Below are 17,140 nucleotides of genomic sequence, written 5' to 3'. Positions count from 1 at the left end.
AATATTATGTTCACTTACTAGGGCGTAAGTGCCACTGACCTCAGTCCTTTGAGGAAACATGGTTAGAAGATTGCACTGTTCATCGAGTTCATTGTGCCTAAGTTTGTTTAGGCTGATTTCAGTGAACTGGTTTCAGTGAACTGATTTCAGTGAACTGATTATTTTTTTTTAAAGAAAGACCTTTCTATGAGTCATTCATTACATGTAGGCTGAAATCCTAAACAAACTTAGGCACAATGAACTTGATGATCCCATGAGTCATGACTCGTAGGCTGTAGTCCCAAGCACACACTGAACTCAGTGGAATTTACTTTTAAGTATTATTATTTTTTGAATAATTGGGGCTGTAAAACACAGATCGCTCCTCTGAGTAGATCACATAGCCAGAATAGAAAGGGCTATATGAAAGGGCTAAAATGTAGCAATAAAAATCCCCCTACCCTTAAGCTGTATGATGTTAGATGCCTCTCCTGATGAGGCTTTACAGAAGTTCTAATAAAAGCATACAGGCCATGTCCCGTAAAACTTTAAATATGATGGAATATTCCACTGAATTAGAGTCATTTTCCTTTCATGCATGCAGACCCAACTTTCCATGGGTAATGTATGCTCAGAGAGACATGTGACTGGCAAACCATGGATGTAATCAGCAGCAATTCCCAATGTGAGAGTTTGTGTGGAGAAGACTGGTGTGGAGGGAAAAATGTATAGTACTTGTACTCAGATTTTGGTAATTTGGAACTCAGGACATCACGTGGACTCAACTGTGCATTCCTTTTCTTGTGTACATTGATTTCCCATGTCAGTAGCCAAGAATATAAGCAAAAGCAAAATATATGCTGGATCTCATACCAAAAGCCTGTCTATTCCAGCAGCTTATTTTCCATTGTGGTCAACCATATGTTTTTGGGAAGCCCTCAAAGCAGGTCATTTTTCACTGTTGTTCCCCAGTAACTGGTGTTCAGAGCCATGGTGTCCCTGTCCCTGGAATCAGCAGATAGCCGTCATGACCAGTTGCCATTAATAGCCTTAGCCTTAGTGGATTTGTCCCTGTTTAAAGTCATCTGAGTTGGCTGCTGTCACCCACTATTTGGAAGTGAATGCCATACCTTAACTATGTGCAGTTTGAATCAAGGAAATGGTACTGGAAATGGAGGTAGGACTAAGCAATGAAGTCCCAGTCTAACTCCCACCACCTAAAAAACCTCCCACAGGAGATATGATTAGGGAATTGCCTGATATATCTGATTTGGCTCTGTTTCACTGAATTGTCCATAATTATATTACGATTATGACCATTGGTTTTGCAGTGACTGAATGTAGAAATTCAAGTGATTTTTTAAAAAATGGCAGAAATAGGAAGTACTTATCTTTTCATCTATTTTTAAAAATATATATTTAATTTTCAAATGTTATAATCACAAGAGTTCATAAATTCAATGTTTTTCCAATCAAGAAGAAAAAAGAAATGAACAACGTAGAGCCCCTCCCCCCGGTTTCCAATCTTTTCCCACAAAATTTCTTGCATCTCATTTTATCTCAAAATTCTTTGTTTTCCCCTCTTATCTTAGTTTCCAGTTATTAGATTACATAAATGTTATAGCAAACCTGCTAACGCTTTAATATACCGGTATTTACAGTGGTATTTTATAATCTATAAATCTCTTCCATTGCTGCTCAAACTTTTTCTCATGCTGATCTCTGATCTTTGCCGTCGTCTTTGCCATTTTGGCATAGTCCATCATCTTAATTATCCATTCTTCTTTTGTTGGTATCTTCTCCTGTTTCCAATTCAGGGCCAGCAACATCCTTGTGGCTGTTGTCGCATACATAAATAACCTTTTTAGGTCCCTAGGTTTTCCAACCCCTGTTAGTCCAAGTAAAAAGGCTTCTGGTTTTTTTAGGGAAAGTTATCTTAAACATCTTTTTCAATTCATTATATATCATTTCCCAGAAGTCTTTTACTTTTCTACAGGACCACCACATGTGGTAAAAAGTACCTTCCTTTTCCTTACATTTCCAGCACACATTAGCTTTTCATCTAAAATTTAAGGCTATCTTGAAAGTCATATACTTTAAAGGTCGGGTGTAAATGTTGTAAATAAGCAAATTTGCCTTATTTATCAGAATAGTACCATCAGCATAAAAATATGTTAGGCGTTTCGTTTCAATATAAATGAGAGTTTCATTTATTTATTGGTCCTGCTTAGGTTCCTTGCTATAGCAAACCTGTTTCCTGTTCCACAGCTTGCTTAAGTATGTCAGACAGAAAGTGTGATATGGTCACTGGAAAAATAGGACAGTGTTGTTGTTTTTTTAAAATACAAAACCAGTATATTCTGTTGCTGCTCTTATATGGAGGAAGCACAGGGAAAATTATTCTTGACATGCCTACTGGAAAATAAGGTATCCAAACTGAGAGGGGGAAAATGAGAAGAATTTGTCCTCCGGAAGAGATGTGCACCAACATCCCATATTGCATCCTTTTCTGGAATTTTATTATAATAGTTATTCTTCCTTCATAGTGTCCAGTTAAGTGCTATGCAACTTAAAACTGACCTGGCAGAGCTAGCTTTACTGAGATATCCAGATGCAGACTCTACACGTGGAGCATTGTTGCTGACCTTCTTAAAAGAATATCAAATGTCTCACCTAATAAAGTACTTTTTTTTCTTCTGGTGGTGCCAGCATTTCCTTGAACAAAGAGCTGCAGGATATTGTTACTGACTTTCTGTCCAGCAATTTTGTGCTTCTCTCCCTGTTAAGGACCTAAAGAGGAATCTTTTTCACACTGTGTACTTTGTATAAAAGCCAGATACATTAACATTTTAAGGCTTAAAAAACAAACAAATAAACCCTCATCTTATCTTCATTGTCTTCTGTACATCTTAGCACACCACTATTGGCTGTGTTTTAGGATCCCACTTAGATGCTGTCTGAGATAGCCCAAAGAGAATTCCTTGAGTGCCTTATGGAGGCATTCCTTCCACAAATTTTACAAGCAAGGAATTCATTCAGAGAATGATGGCCCTCTACATCTTCATTAAATTAGTTAGTACTGGGTATGGATTTCCTACATTTTGTTGCAAGAATTATAGGCATTAACCAGTACCTGGTCTCTGTGGCACCATGTGATCTTTACTTGTACAGGTCAAGCTTGGACAGGTGGTGGCAGTGACCCTTCGTTTTGGCCAGGAGTGGGGTAACTGTGGCTCTTCAGTTGTCACCAGACTATAACACCCATCATCCCTTACCACTGACCATGCTGGCTGGGACTGATGGAAGTTGGAATTCAAAATCAGGAGTGGCCACAGGCTCCTGCCCACCTCTGCTTTAGGTTGAAAACTGAAAGGGATTACCAGCCATTTTTAGCTAGATCTTTTCTGTCTTGTCAGACATTTTGGGCCACATGGTGAATGGAGCTCTTATGTCTAATGCTTGATCTGTGTGGTTGGCTGTTGTTTGTTTGCTTATTTGTTTAATGTGGACATTTCTGTCACTGGCCTGTTATAATTTATTTTCTTGACAATATTCATCGGTTTTCAAAGGATAGTAGTGAACAACAAACCATTTTCAAAACAGGTTCTGATAGCAGTAGCAAAAACATCAAGACTGCAGTTCTAACCCCACATTTACTTAGGAGTAAGTATATTGAATTCATTGGGACTTGTATGAATATTGATTATTTGAGTAGCCGAAGCCATTACAAGAAATAAAATACAATCAATTAAACAGTTGAAATAATGATTCTGCATTCTGCAATGGGACTTGCTTTTGAGGAGAGATAGTTAGGCTTGCACTGCAGGTTTGTACATTCAGTGACCATGAAGCTACTGAAATGCCTTTGGCAAATCCATTAACGCTCCTTATTTCTCTGGAAAAATGAGACCAATAACGCCATAGACATACAATTACAAACAGCTGCTGCAAGGATGAATTAAGTATGGATTGTGGCATGTTATGTATACTAATTAAGATATGAATGAAAATTTGCTACAGATAATCGGTAATAATAAGTTTGGTCACCAAAGAGATATTTGTGGCAGCCTTCTACACCAGTGTTGCCACAGTTTCTACAGTGGGGATGGGCAACTCTTTGAGGTGAGGGGACCAGAACTGTACACAGTATTCCAAATGCAGCCATGTAATAGACTTGTATGGTATTGTGATATTGGCAGTTTTATTTTCTATTTCCTAATCATCCGTAGCATAGAATTTGCCTTTTTCACAGCTGCTGCCTCATACTGGCTTAACATCTTCATTGAGCTATTTACCACAACAACCCCAAGGTCTTGTTCTGGATCTATCACCTCCAGTTCAGACTCCATGAATGTAGATGTGAAATTCAGACCCCCCCCCCAAATCATAGTTTTGCACTGCATTACATTTGCCATTTTACTACCCATTCACAAAATTTGGAGAGGTCGTTTTGAAGCTCTTTGCAATCTCTTTGTATTTTAACAACTGAATGCTTTAGTATTGTCAGCAAGCTTGGCCCGCTCAAGTCCTAAGCGCTTAATCCAGTTGCAACGGGTTTTACATCTGAACTGCAGAAGTATTGCTTTTAAAGTACATTTTGGTGTAATGTTTGGGTTTCTCTTCTTAGGGCTACCAAGGAGTAACAGGGACTCCAGGGATTCCAGGATCCCCAGGGATTCAAGTAAGTTCACGGCATCTTTTCATAGTTCTAAAGTGAAGTCCTTATAAAGAGGTTAAATGAATTATAACTATAAATAACATTAGTAATATGTAATTGTTCCTTACCAGGGGCCTCGAGGCCTTCCAGGTGTGAAAGGTGAAGCTGGGTCAGATGGGGCAAAGGTAAGCCAAGTTTTGATAGCTGTAGTTTCTGTACATTAACACAACACCTTTATGAAGAACTATATATTTAGAATGTTCCAAAGATGAACTTACAGCTGCCACATTATAACTACTTACATGACTAAATATATATATGCCTTTGTGTAGATAATAATACTTCTGGAAGAATTGTGCGTTTGCTAAAAAATTATTCTGCATTTCTTTTCAAATCAGTTCCATCTTCCACCCTTGCTTGATTTGCTTTGGTTTTTTCCTCTGTTCCAAATTTCCATGGGTTCACAGGATATTCAGCCAATCACACATGGAACTTTCATTACATCTGTATGCTTAGATGTATTTTTGAATGCATTTAATTAGTAAGCAATGTTTCTAAAAGCTTGGCGTACTAAAAAGTTACGATCTTGGTGTGTGAGGCTTCTGGGTGTAGCTGCGCTCATGCCAAAGTGGGTGTGATTTTATTGGCTAGATTTCAGCTCTTTTTTTATAAACATAATTCTACATGTGTGGAAAATTCAGATGCTTCAACTTTCTGACATGTCTTTTTCCTGGAAATGTAGCATACTTTTGTATGACATGGAATCCCTCTAACCATCCTTTTATATAGTTCTTGTTCATCTACAGAAGTATGTAAAAAATCATTGACTGAACCAAATTCCAGTGAGCTCTTCAGTGTGCATATAGAGCTCCCAATGATCACATGATTCTCTATAATGTTAAAGGGAACTTAGCATGCATAGTGAAGAGGTATGCTTGGAAATGTCTCCTAACATTTGGGGCAAATGAGGGAACCCATGAGTGTTTGGGCTCCTTCCTAAATATTAGTGCTTCTAGCTGTGCCATGAGCCTTTAAATCAGATGCTTAAATTCTTCATTCCATGTGAGGTAGGCTGCCATTATGATTTAGCTCAATAACACCTGTAAAAATCATGTCTGAACTGAAACTTGAAGTCAGGTTACCCGAGTTGAACCTCATATCCTTAATCCAATGAGTGGGAGCAACTGTTGGGAGAACTTCTTCCTCAGTGAAGTTTAGTGAAATGGTCCCTTCAATTTCTATATCCACAAATGGAGCAGAGGATTTTAAGAGGAGAATTTGCATACATCTCTGGTTGCTACCAGATTCAGGCTGCAATTCTCTACCCACTGAATTCAATGGAGCAAAGGTCCTCTTCTTGCTCAAGGTGTGGTGCCTTTGGGTGGCTTATATTCTTCTGCTCTTTTCCTTATCTTGTCTCATGGTTCCTTTTACCTCCTTTTTCTAGGGTGAACGTGGACTTCCAGGTTTCCCTGGATTGCATGGGATGCCAGCATCTAAGGTTCAAACCAAATGCTTCTTGTAAAAATTGGTAGGATGTTAAAAAGTATCAAGGGATGTTGAAAAGCAAAAAAATGGTGCCTAGTAGCTCGTTCAGTGAAAATGTAAATGGTGCAATTACTTCATCCAAGAACTTTTAGCTTCATTTATTTTCAATTAGTGTAGGCAGGCAGCTATACTTACTTAGGATGATCATCTTTTATCTACTCTTTTCCATCACAGGGGCCGTGACACAGTGCTAAGCAGACAATTCTTTAGTATATACCCCACCCTGGCCAAGGAAACTGGCATTCTCATTTTATTTATCTAGAGTGTTTTAAACTATTTTTTAAATACTGTAATTTAAATAGTTTTAACCTGCTCTGGGACCTTATGTTGCAGGAAAGGTAATAAATTGAAATTAATAATAGATGGCATATGAAAAACTATGGCTGTGAGCACATGAAATGCTAATCTATAGTTTAGTGTCATGTGAATGAGCAACACTGTAGTCTCCTGCCCCTCTTTTCCTTCTTTGTAACCAGAAGGAGGATTTAGTGGTATTTAGATTCACTGGATTAGTGTTAGATTTGAACCAGGGGTTCTGTTTTAAAAAGAACTCTGGTAAGTTTTATAGCACATCAGCTTCAAACCATGGTTTACAAAGCGGTCTTGTTAAACTAACCACACTTCATTTGAAACCAGGACCCTTTGCTGGAACATAATGACAAACTGATGTCCTGTGAAACTGAAGGTAGAGGCTAACAAAGTTGGTTTCCTGGCCACACAGGAAGAAGAGAGAAAAGGGGAGTGCAGGGGCTTGATGTTTTGCTTGGGCTTGTCCACAGAACCATGGTTTAGTGTAACATGTAGATATGTTGCCCAATGTCAGTTCAAAACCTGTCTTTTGTTATATATTCCTCAGATAGCCTTGTACTTTAGTATACTTCTGATAACCTACGACATGCAATTGTTTGAAATTTTGCTTAGGCATTTGTTTGAAATTTAGCTTTTCTATATTGAACTTGCTATAAATTGTTACCAATGGATTTTCATACAGTGAAAGACCATGGGTTTTCATTTCTCCCTGCCATTCAGTTATTTGGTTGAGGTGCAGAGCTGCTTCCCCAGTACCAGGCATTGCTGCTGTTTACTGGGGCAGTATAGGGACAGAGTAGGGTTGTAGCAAGGTTGGGGCTGTGTTGAGTGCACCAGCAGCAATGCCAGATTGGTTCTGCTGGTATGCCTGAGCAGCTCTAACCTAGCTGCCACCCCAACCTTATCCCACCAAGCAGCAGTGATGTTGGTATTTTAGAGGGCAGCTGTGTGGCACTGTCCCATCATATGGTCATTCTGACTCCAAGGTGGTGAAGGCAGACTTGCATTCTATAAGGTGGTGGCTTGAACATATATTTGCTGCAGTCTTAGGCGCTGGTTTCCAGGACAGCAAATGTGTATTCAAACCACATCCAAATCACTTAAATTGTTGCCTATCTCACTGATTCCCAATATGTGGGACATCCTTTCCTGAACAATATAAGTTGTTTTCTTAAATCAAAATGATTTCTGTATGCACATTCTTTAATCCAGGGTGACAGGGGACCTAAAGGAGACCAAGGGCTACCAGGAATTTATGGGAAAAAGGCAAGTATAAATTTAATATTTAACTTTGTATTGCTGGTAGAGATGCAGGCAAAGTTCCCTGAGCTCAGCATTGCATACAAGCTTTGGGGTTCAGGAAGGCTTCCAAAGGAGAGCTGAATGTCACTAGCTCCCAAATTCCTTCCTCCCACCTGCCCTGCCAGCTCTCCTTAACCCCACCCCAACTAGCCCCACAATCTTCGCAACATGTTCCTTCCTTCTGTGCTTTGCACAGGGAGAGGGAAGTTCTGTCCCCCTACCCCAGTGCTCTGGCTACATCTCTTCATGGCTAGCAGGACTTCACCCTGGTGCCCTGCTGTGCTGTGATCTGTCCTGGTCTTTGCTTTAGAACAATGGTTGCAAATGTGCTATCCACCCAAATGCTTAGAAAGTTGAGGTAATTTTAATCTGCTTTAGTATTTCAACTTTTGTATGTTTTTAAGAATGGTTGTAATTTTTTCTTGCTTTTATTATTGTACCTTTTTGTGGGCCACTTTGAGGTTTTTGGGGTTGTTGTTGTTGCAATCAAACAATGTATAAACTTTGTGAAATGAAATAAACTCCTATCAGCCTCAGCCAACATCACCAATATTTAGGGGTAATAGGAGTCCAGCAGGATTTGGAAGGCACCATTTTGGCCAGACCTTGGTCTAGAAGACGTTGGCTGAGGCTTTCTTTCCCCCGCAGTGGTTGTGTTCAGTGAAGTCCTAATGCCACAGTCCTGTCAGTGCAAGGAATTCTCCCTCTCTCCTTGTTTCACGTGCCTGCTAAATCTCTTCCCACAACCCACCCAGAGCAGATTTAGGGAGGTGTGGGGTGTGTATGGGGAAAGAGGTTGGAAATTCTTTTGTGTTAGGGCTAACTCTTGTACCAGCACAAAAAAGTTGATAGAATACCTCCCTGTGCCTTTCAAACAACCTCCTTCTCTGTTACTGTCCTACGCCTGGAGTACTTGTGGCATGTTTAAATCTCTCATTTTTTGTGATTGCTCTGGAATTAGCAGGATGATGGTCCTTTCTCTTGTGATGGAGGGCAGAGCGTGCAATGATGTGTTCCTTTCACCTTTTCTCCCTGGTGACTCCCACCTTAGCCTTGGCAGGAGCTCTGTATTCTCCAGTGAAAGGCTGCCATGCCTAAAATCACTCCAGATATTCTATACACCAAACACACCCTATGTGCCATTCAGCTGTAGAGTGTAAGTGCTCCAGGTTTATGAACAATGGGACAATAATCTATCCTGCCAGGGTCATTCTAGGAACTGATGAGCTGACTTCCCCTCACTGCATGTGTATGGATGTTGTGTCATGGATTAATCACTCTGGAATTGCCTCAGGTCGTGATGACACTGGCTTACTTTGCTTAAAGAATACAGTTGCCTTACTTATTGCCTTCTTTTATTCTTTTGACAGGGTGCAAAAGGAGAAAGGGGTACAGCAGGGTTTCCTGGAATGCCTGGGAGGCCTGTAAGTTTCATGTTGTTGCTTTCCCTTTTCCTTTTGACGGTTCTCTCTCATTACATAATGTGAATAATAGCATCTTCACTATATTGTCACAGGGAAATCCTGGGAGCAGCGGGAAAGACGGCCTACCTGGAAATCCAGGTTTTAAGGTATTCAAAATATTGAATCTATTTAAATGCAATAGGACAAATACCTTGTACTGAGAATGACCGCTCCCCACTTAAAACGGGGGGCGCCCTTTGTGGGGACGCATGCAGCCCTGGATCTGGAGTGGCCCCATAAGCATAGGCTTTGCCTTCCCTCAGGTGGGATACCTGGAGGTCCCCGCCTACCCCAGTGAGTTGTCCAATCCCACCTGGGGGAAGCGTTGCCAGGGAAACCAGGCCAGGTAGGGGGATGGATTACCTGCCCACACAATAGAGGGTGGATCTTATTTGGTAGTCCTCACTTGGCTCCAGAGCTTCTCCCACCCTACCCACCCTCAGTTAATGTCTTCTTTTGCAGGTTAACTTTTCTTCATAGGTTTTGCAGGTTAACCTGTCTCCACAGGTATGCGGGCGCTGCTACGATAAGGTCGCTGTTAAAGGGCCGGAAAGGAATTTCCCTGCATTGGCAGGTTTCGCCTTTCCCGTAGCAAAACGTCACAACTTTGGCGGTATCAGGCCTTGGGTGGAATCCTTTTGTCCATCTTCCTCTTTGCGGCGGCGATACCAGGGTTCCCCGTTAAAGGGGTTTTTGAAGGGAGGCTTTGGCCGTACGCCGAAAGGTCGTCATTGCTCTCCCCTGAGGCGGCGTAACGGGGGCGGCTATCTCTGCTTGAACATATGTTCTCCAGAGTCGGCCCATCCCCCCCCCACACACTGGATAACCCTGATGCTCCCTAGGTCCCCGGCTGGGGACTAGGGAGGGAGAACGCCCAATGCCTGAGCCAAGGTCTACCCACATTTGAAATTTAATAAAGTTGTGGCCAATTTAATCCCATAGCACGTTGTCTAGAGTCGTTATTCCACATGACGGGGGGGGGGGGGGACCACTCGGGATCTGGGGACTCCGCCTGCCCACGCAATGAACTTGTGTTAAGAATCTATGAGCTTATGCTTGAGCTCCCTGTGTTTTATTATTTGTTTATTACAATTTTTTTTAAAAAATAAATTTTTATTAAGTTTTACACAAATATCTCCAATTAACAATACCCAATTAACATATTTATCTCTTTTGGACCTCCCTCAGCTTCTCTGACAATCATCCGTATTTGAATTTATTATCTACGCATTCCCAAAATTAATATCGCCTTTTAAGATACTTTTACAAACATATTTGCATTCTTACAATATTCCTTATTCTTTCACAAAGCTTCTTTAAAACCCACTAGCGTTGTTTGCTCATCACATACACTTTTCAAATACTCAGAAAATTTTCCCCAATCCTCAATGAACTTGTGATCTCGTTGATATCTTATTTTTCCAGTTAGTTTGTCCAGTTCTGCATAGTCCGTTAACTTCATTCTCAATTCTTCAAGCGTCAGTAGTTCTTCCTGCTTCCATTTTTGGGCCATCAATATTCTCACTGCAGTAGTTGCATACTGTTTATTACAATTTTTATCCCATTTTTCAGGTGCATATTTTCTCCCAAAAGAGCTCTCATCAGTCAAACAGGCTTACAGACTAAAAAGACAAGGCAAATAAGGGAAGGGGAGTTAGTGGGGAAAGACAGAGGAGGGAGGTAAATTTGGCAGTGCTGGAATGCATTTGCTTTTCAAGCAGTCATTCCTCTTCACATTCCCTATAGTCATTCATATTCTTCCTCTGCTGGTGTTCTGGTTTGGATAGAAGCAATGCTGCTACCCCCAGCGTTTAGTCTTTTGGCCAAAGTCCCCTTCTCTTCACGTCTGCAACCCCAAGGCAATTGGCAAGAGGAGAGGATGAAAAGATTTAGCACACATGCCCCATGCAAAGAGCTAGTAAAGATGTCTACCACGAGAAAATAAAAGAAGAAAGGAAGCACAGTATTTTCTTAGTCCCAGGAGAGGTTGTCTGGGATCTCCCTTGGTAAGGAAAGCCTTAGTGGAGTAGCCTCCCTGGAGTTGGGGAGGAAATTGATTGCAGGCAGGCATGGTTTTTTGCCCAAAGCAGCCTGGTTGTTTCATTGCCTGTAGCCAGATGTTATATTAGGGAAGGGGATAGATGCAAAACATTTGTGAAACTTGCTGGGTCCTGTTAACTCCTTCATGCCCAGCTCATTAGTTCTCTTGAGACAGCTTGCACCCATGAGAGAAAGCAAGTAGAATGATCCTACAGGTTGTATGTGGGGGAGGGAGGGAGGGAAGGGAGCTTGTATTTATTTGAGGGTGTGTGTGCACGCCTGTGTTTCAGTGGTTACCCTGTTGAAGCTGCAGCCTAACCAAAGAGCAATACAACTCAGGACCAGGTTACCTGAGAGGCTGCCTCATCCCTTGAATACACAGTAGGACACTGTGTTCTGCAGGAGAGCTTCCCCTGCTAGTTCCAAAGAGATCAGAGGCCCCTGCATAGTAACTTGGAGAATTTTCAGGGTGGCTGCCCCCGTTTCGTGGAACAGCATTCTGGTTAAGATATGACAGGCACTCACTATCTGAACTTTATGGTCAGGCGATGACAAACACCCTCTGTTTGCACTTCCTGGAAACAATTGAAGACATTATCTGTGCTGTTTTTAACTATTTTTATGCTGTTTCTATATTGCATACATTGCCTTGAGACATATATGTGGAAGGTAAGGTAAAGGTAAAGGGACCCCTGACCTGTAGGTCCAGTTGTGACCGATTCTGGGGTTGCGGCGCTCATCTCACTTTATTGGCCGAGGGAGCCGGCATACAGCTTCCGGGTCATGTGTCCCGCATGACTAAGCTGCTTCTGGCGAACCAGAGTAGCACACAGAAACTCTGTTTACCTTCCCGCTGGAGTGGTACCTATTTATCTATTTGCACTTTGACGTGCTTTCGAACTGCTAGGTTGGCAGGAGCAGGGACCGAGCAACGGGAGCTCACCCCGTCACGGGGATTCGAACCGCTGACCTTCTGATCGGCAAATCCTAGGCTCTGTGGTTTAACGCACAGCGCCACCCATGTCCCTCTGTGGAAGGTAATTAATAACTAATAATAATGAAATGCATGTGAGAAGGAGGACTGAAGTCATATGCAGTTACTTGCATTTCATTTACCTTTTAAATGCTGACATTGGTGCTGCCCCCGTACCAAAGCTTTCTTTGTTGCTGCAGCAGAGGCTCTTGTAGTTACCCCTGTTCCTGTAAACTCAACACATGTACAGTCCTCATGGATGCTTTTTCTTCATGGGTGGTGCTGGTTTGGCTGCATAACCAACAGCACTCAGTAGCTGAAGATGAGAAATAGAGGGAATAGGGAGAATGTATTGGATGGTTTTTCCTGCTGGTGATGTGGGCTCAGTGCATTCTTTTAAAACTGTATGTCTTTATGTTTGAAAAGCATTACATTCTCGAGTCACTCTTTGATAACAGGTAGATACAGAAAAGGAAGAGTTTGCTGCTCATTTTCTTTAAGCTATAAAAGCAGTAGTCTCTTATTTCTGCTGGAGTAAAATGTTGTCAGCTTGCCTTTGAACATCTGCTCTCCATAAAACACCACTTTACTTTGGGCTTTATTGTAATCAAAATCAGAGGATTTTTACAAGCATCTTTGGAGATTTCTTCTGGAGCCTTCCTTATTTTCTTAGAAAAATTCAGAAACAGATTTATTCTTGGAAACAGTAAGAAATACTTTGCTGCACACCAAACCCATCCTTTCTACAATTTGGCCTCTGTGTGGTCACACACATGGGGATCCTCTTCTGTGGAATGATCCAAAATGCAACCCTTCTTTGTGAAATGGGTGAGTTTTTCTCCCCTGTCTCTTTCCATTGATTCTAGAAATGCTGCAAAAAAATAGATTCAACCAGCCTCACCCTTCTTACTGCAGACAGATCCACATCAGGCATGATTTGCAAATCTCTGAATCATGGTTGCCGAGTTTCAAAGCTATAGCTAAATCAAGCCTGCACAAGATGTTCCTTATAGTTTCCCCATAACTGCTATGCTTCTTGTGACAGCCAGTGCTCTATTTTTATCATGCTGGCTCTTTGGTAACTATAGTTAACAAATTATGAACCACAATTGAGATCATGCACTCCCATTCCACAGCTCCTTCCTCTTGCAGAAGGAAGAACACATCCAGTCCTTAACCACAGCTAAGCAATTAGTCATTCAGCACCAGTGCTAACCATGGTTAAGGCTAGCTAGGATTTCCCCTCACAGTAGTATCTGAAATGTAATTTAAACTGCAGATTTGAATTCTGGGTGAAAGGGAACTGGACAGCCTTAATGTTGGCACTGACAGTGCTTAACCATGGTTTAAGGGGGAGGAGTGTATTTACTTTGGGGATGGGTGAGGGCAGATCACAGCATTTCTGAGACTGGCTCCTGGTTTCTTAATTGTCAGGGAGTCACTGTTAATTTGCACCATCCCTTCTTGTTCAGAGGTGAGTCAAGCTGTGGTTGCAAAGGAGGGATCTCACTTGGTAATTCAAGCCGGGGCTACACTTTCCTTAAATTCAAGCCACAATTCAGTTTTATCCTCACAACCCTGTCAGTTATGTTTAGTGTGAGAGATGGTGACTGATCCACTCTCAGCTTTGTCACTGAGTGGGGATTTTAGCATGGGTCTCCTCAGCCCTTGTCCAACAACCTAACCACTGTACCCCAGTCTCCCTTACAATGGATATCAGTGACTTAAGGGCTCTGCAGTATGAACCATCACAGCTAATGAACCATCACAGCTAGCAGACAGAAAGACAGCCAGGCTTTTAACAGGTTCCCTGAAAAGAAGAGGTTTGGCAGCATTATGCCCAGAGTTAGTTTTACTGCCAAGGCTGCCAAGTCAGCCTTTCAAATCAGTTTGTTTAGATTTGAATAAATATGTTGAAGTATGAGCAAGGCAACCTTCTTCCTTCGTTCTCGTGTTCAAAGAAAAATAGTGACTGGTGCAGTCACAATTCCAAAAAATAATGAGAGTTTACATCTAAAGGACCATGTCTGCATATGTGTGTTTCTGAAATTTGAGTAAAGCAGCCACTCGGACTGCATTGGATGCCATTCCCAGAGGGTTCTCTGACATTCAGGAGCAGCTCTTCAGGGTGGGGAGGATGAGAGGCTGTAGTAGGGAGGAGCTTTAAGATATGACTAGTAGTCTGAAGACCTCATGCGATGTCTGCAACTCAGATGAGTGCAGGAGGATAACCTAAACAATGGCTTGGGGCAGTGGGAAGAAATGTCATAGCTATTCATAGTGATGTAATACTTTTCCAGCAGATTTTGCTCATTTCCTCTATATTGGCTGAAGAAAGTGCATGTCCTTTTATGAAATAAAGCCCTGCACTGAAAGGCAAACATTTTAACCAGTTAATATTTTGAACTAATTTTAACTGTTTGTCATCAATATTAAGGGAGAAGCCGGACAACCAGGTTCTGCAGGACTAGAAGGACGACGGGGAGAGCCTGTAAGTCCACCCCAATGTTTTATACTTTAGTTATATTTTGCACTGATATTTTGTTACAGTTTTGCAGGGGTTCAACATTTTTCTTGGAAATATATGTTTTTAGAGGTCTGGTGTCAAGGAAGTTTGAGTCCAGTTTGCTCTATTATACTGATGAGTAGATCAGGCTTACCCATGAACCAGACCTCCTCAAAATAGTGGCTCACAGGCATACATACATGCTTAGAATCAAGGAACAGTGGGATCTACTTCTGAGTAAATAAACAGAGGTTTGCATTGCATTTCTATGTAGACCTCAGTGTAAGGATCTCACAGTGTGATGAGCAGAGATGGAAGGGATCTGTCATTTTTGATTCTCTCCATTTCTCATTTTTCCAATCTTAAATTCAGTTCTCCATATTTTGGTAGCAATTTGCAAAAATACATATTTTTTAAAATCCCCACCAGCATTTTTGTGTGAATTTATTTTAACAAGCACATTTTTATGCAGTTTTGTATTTTTGCAAGCAATTTCTCCTAATACAATTCATTTTTTATGTTCTTTTCGCTAATATAGGCATCTTTGTGCAATGACTGTATTTGGCTTCTTCTCATATTATTCTGGAAAGTACAAATTCAATAGATTCAGCTTTAAATGTGAACTGAATTGAATCCACCCCCCATTCCTAGTGATAAGAGAAAGTGGTTCTCTCAATTCACTTGCTGATATACATAACCAGAGTGCACCTGCGCTTGGGGAAAAATAAATTCTGAGGCTGCACTTCAAATTAAGATTCTGCCAATGTGAGTGACCTCATAGTTACTAGGATGCATAAACATTGGATGAGCAAGAGAACTGGAACTTGCTTCTTCTGATCAGCAGTCTCTGTGTCCTAGATAATGACTACTAAATATATAACAAAAAAGTTGAATTAACTGTATTGCCCACTCTGCCTATAATTCAAAATGATATATGTGTTTAAATGTTAGGTTGTTTCAAACACTTAGATTTACAGTTATTCTTGGGAACGAACATCAGAGAAATTATTATGTAGTTACAGTGGTCTGAAACTAGTGTACAGTGAGGATAAAAACTGGGTCAGTAGAAACATATGATACTTTTCCATGTCCAAAATCTCTGCTAGTAGGAGATGCTTGAGGAACATGCCTGGACCGCTGTCTGCATTTTTGTTCATTGTGCTGACTTCAGCCATGTTTGGTGCCAGGAAAATCAGTGTTTGTATTCCCTATAAACAAACAATGTTATTCTTCTGCCAGTGAAATTTGGATGCAAATTGTTTAAGTCCTTCTTAAAATTTAGGTCTGTGTTTTATTATCCACTAGCCCCTTTGAGTCTGTAAAAAGGTAGAATATAAATCCAAAAATATAACCAGGTAGGTAAGTTGCCATGTGATTTTCAGATCTTCTTTCTTATATTTGAACTTGCAAAATAACAGATGCATTGGAATACAATTTCTGATGTAAGTGGAAACTATGGTTTTTCACTACATGAATGTGCATTCCTCCTCTTGGATGCATGCAAGGCGGAGACTAGAGGCTTTCATTTCCACAGTTCTCTGTGACATCTGAAACTGAACTGTGGTTAATGAGAACAAGCCTGGACCTAACCATTGCTTTCCATTATGTCTGAACTGGGCCTGTGATTTGTTCATTATTATGTTTGATGGTAAAAGAATAAATATTTTAATAATCTGAGAAACAGTGATGTATGTGATTTGGACAGAAATTAGTGTTCCAGAATATGATGGTAAAGCCCAACAACCAAGGATACGCATTTGAGTGGGTCACACAGTATATTTTTTAATAAAGCAAACCTCAAAATATATGCAGAGGCAGACTTTGGAATTTTGAGGCCCACGGGATATCCCATGATACATTCAGTCCATTAATCACTTGATCTGCTGAGAGTTTCTCTAGGGAAATATGCTTTGCTTATGGTTAGAAATGGACAGATTGTCTATTTTTGATCCATTTCAGTTTCATGTATGTTCATTGATAACTCAATTCTTGTTTTCCCATGAATCAATGAGCTTTTTTTAAAACAACACAAACCCTCACATAATTCCTAATAAATATTCATTAATTTCAGCTGTTCAGTGTTAGCCAAAGACATTACCTTATTAAGACAAGACTGATTACAGCTTGTCATTGAGTCTAGCCATCTCATTCAACTGAAGTCAGAATGGGTGCAGCACTTGTTCTGGATCGGGAACCTCATAAATTCTATTTAGAAGAAGAAGAAGAAGAAGAAGAAGAGTTTGGATTTGATATGCCGCCTTTCACTCCCTTTAAGGAGTCTCAAAGCGGCTAACATTCTCCTTTCCCTTCCTCCCCCACAACAAACACTCTGTGGGGTGAGTGGGGCTGAGAGACTTCAAAGA

General features: G+C 40.9%; 1 protein-coding gene across 1 annotated transcript in view; it reads left to right on the top strand.

Annotated features, from left to right (window-relative positions):
- Positions 1–17,140, top strand: part of COL21A1 (collagen type XXI alpha 1 chain) — a 126,672-nt gene that overhangs the window by 75,289 nt on the left and 34,243 nt on the right. Inside the window, exons 12-18 of the mRNA XM_083730981.1 lie at positions 4,607–4,660; positions 4,768–4,821; positions 6,084–6,137; positions 7,706–7,759; positions 9,166–9,219; positions 9,312–9,365; positions 14,709–14,762. Of these exons, the coding sequence (XP_083587107.1) occupies positions 4,607–4,660; positions 4,768–4,821; positions 6,084–6,137; positions 7,706–7,759; positions 9,166–9,219; positions 9,312–9,365; positions 14,709–14,762 (378 nt within the window). The remainder of the gene's footprint in view (positions 1–4,606; positions 4,661–4,767; positions 4,822–6,083; positions 6,138–7,705; positions 7,760–9,165; positions 9,220–9,311; positions 9,366–14,708; positions 14,763–17,140) is intronic.

Source organism: Podarcis gaigeae, assembly GCF_964106915.1.
Source record: "Podarcis gaigeae genome assembly, chromosome: 3".
NCBI classification, from domain to species: Eukaryota; Metazoa; Chordata; class Lepidosauria; order Squamata; family Lacertidae; genus Podarcis; species Podarcis gaigeae.
This window is presented reverse-complemented; position numbering and strand designations above follow the sequence as displayed.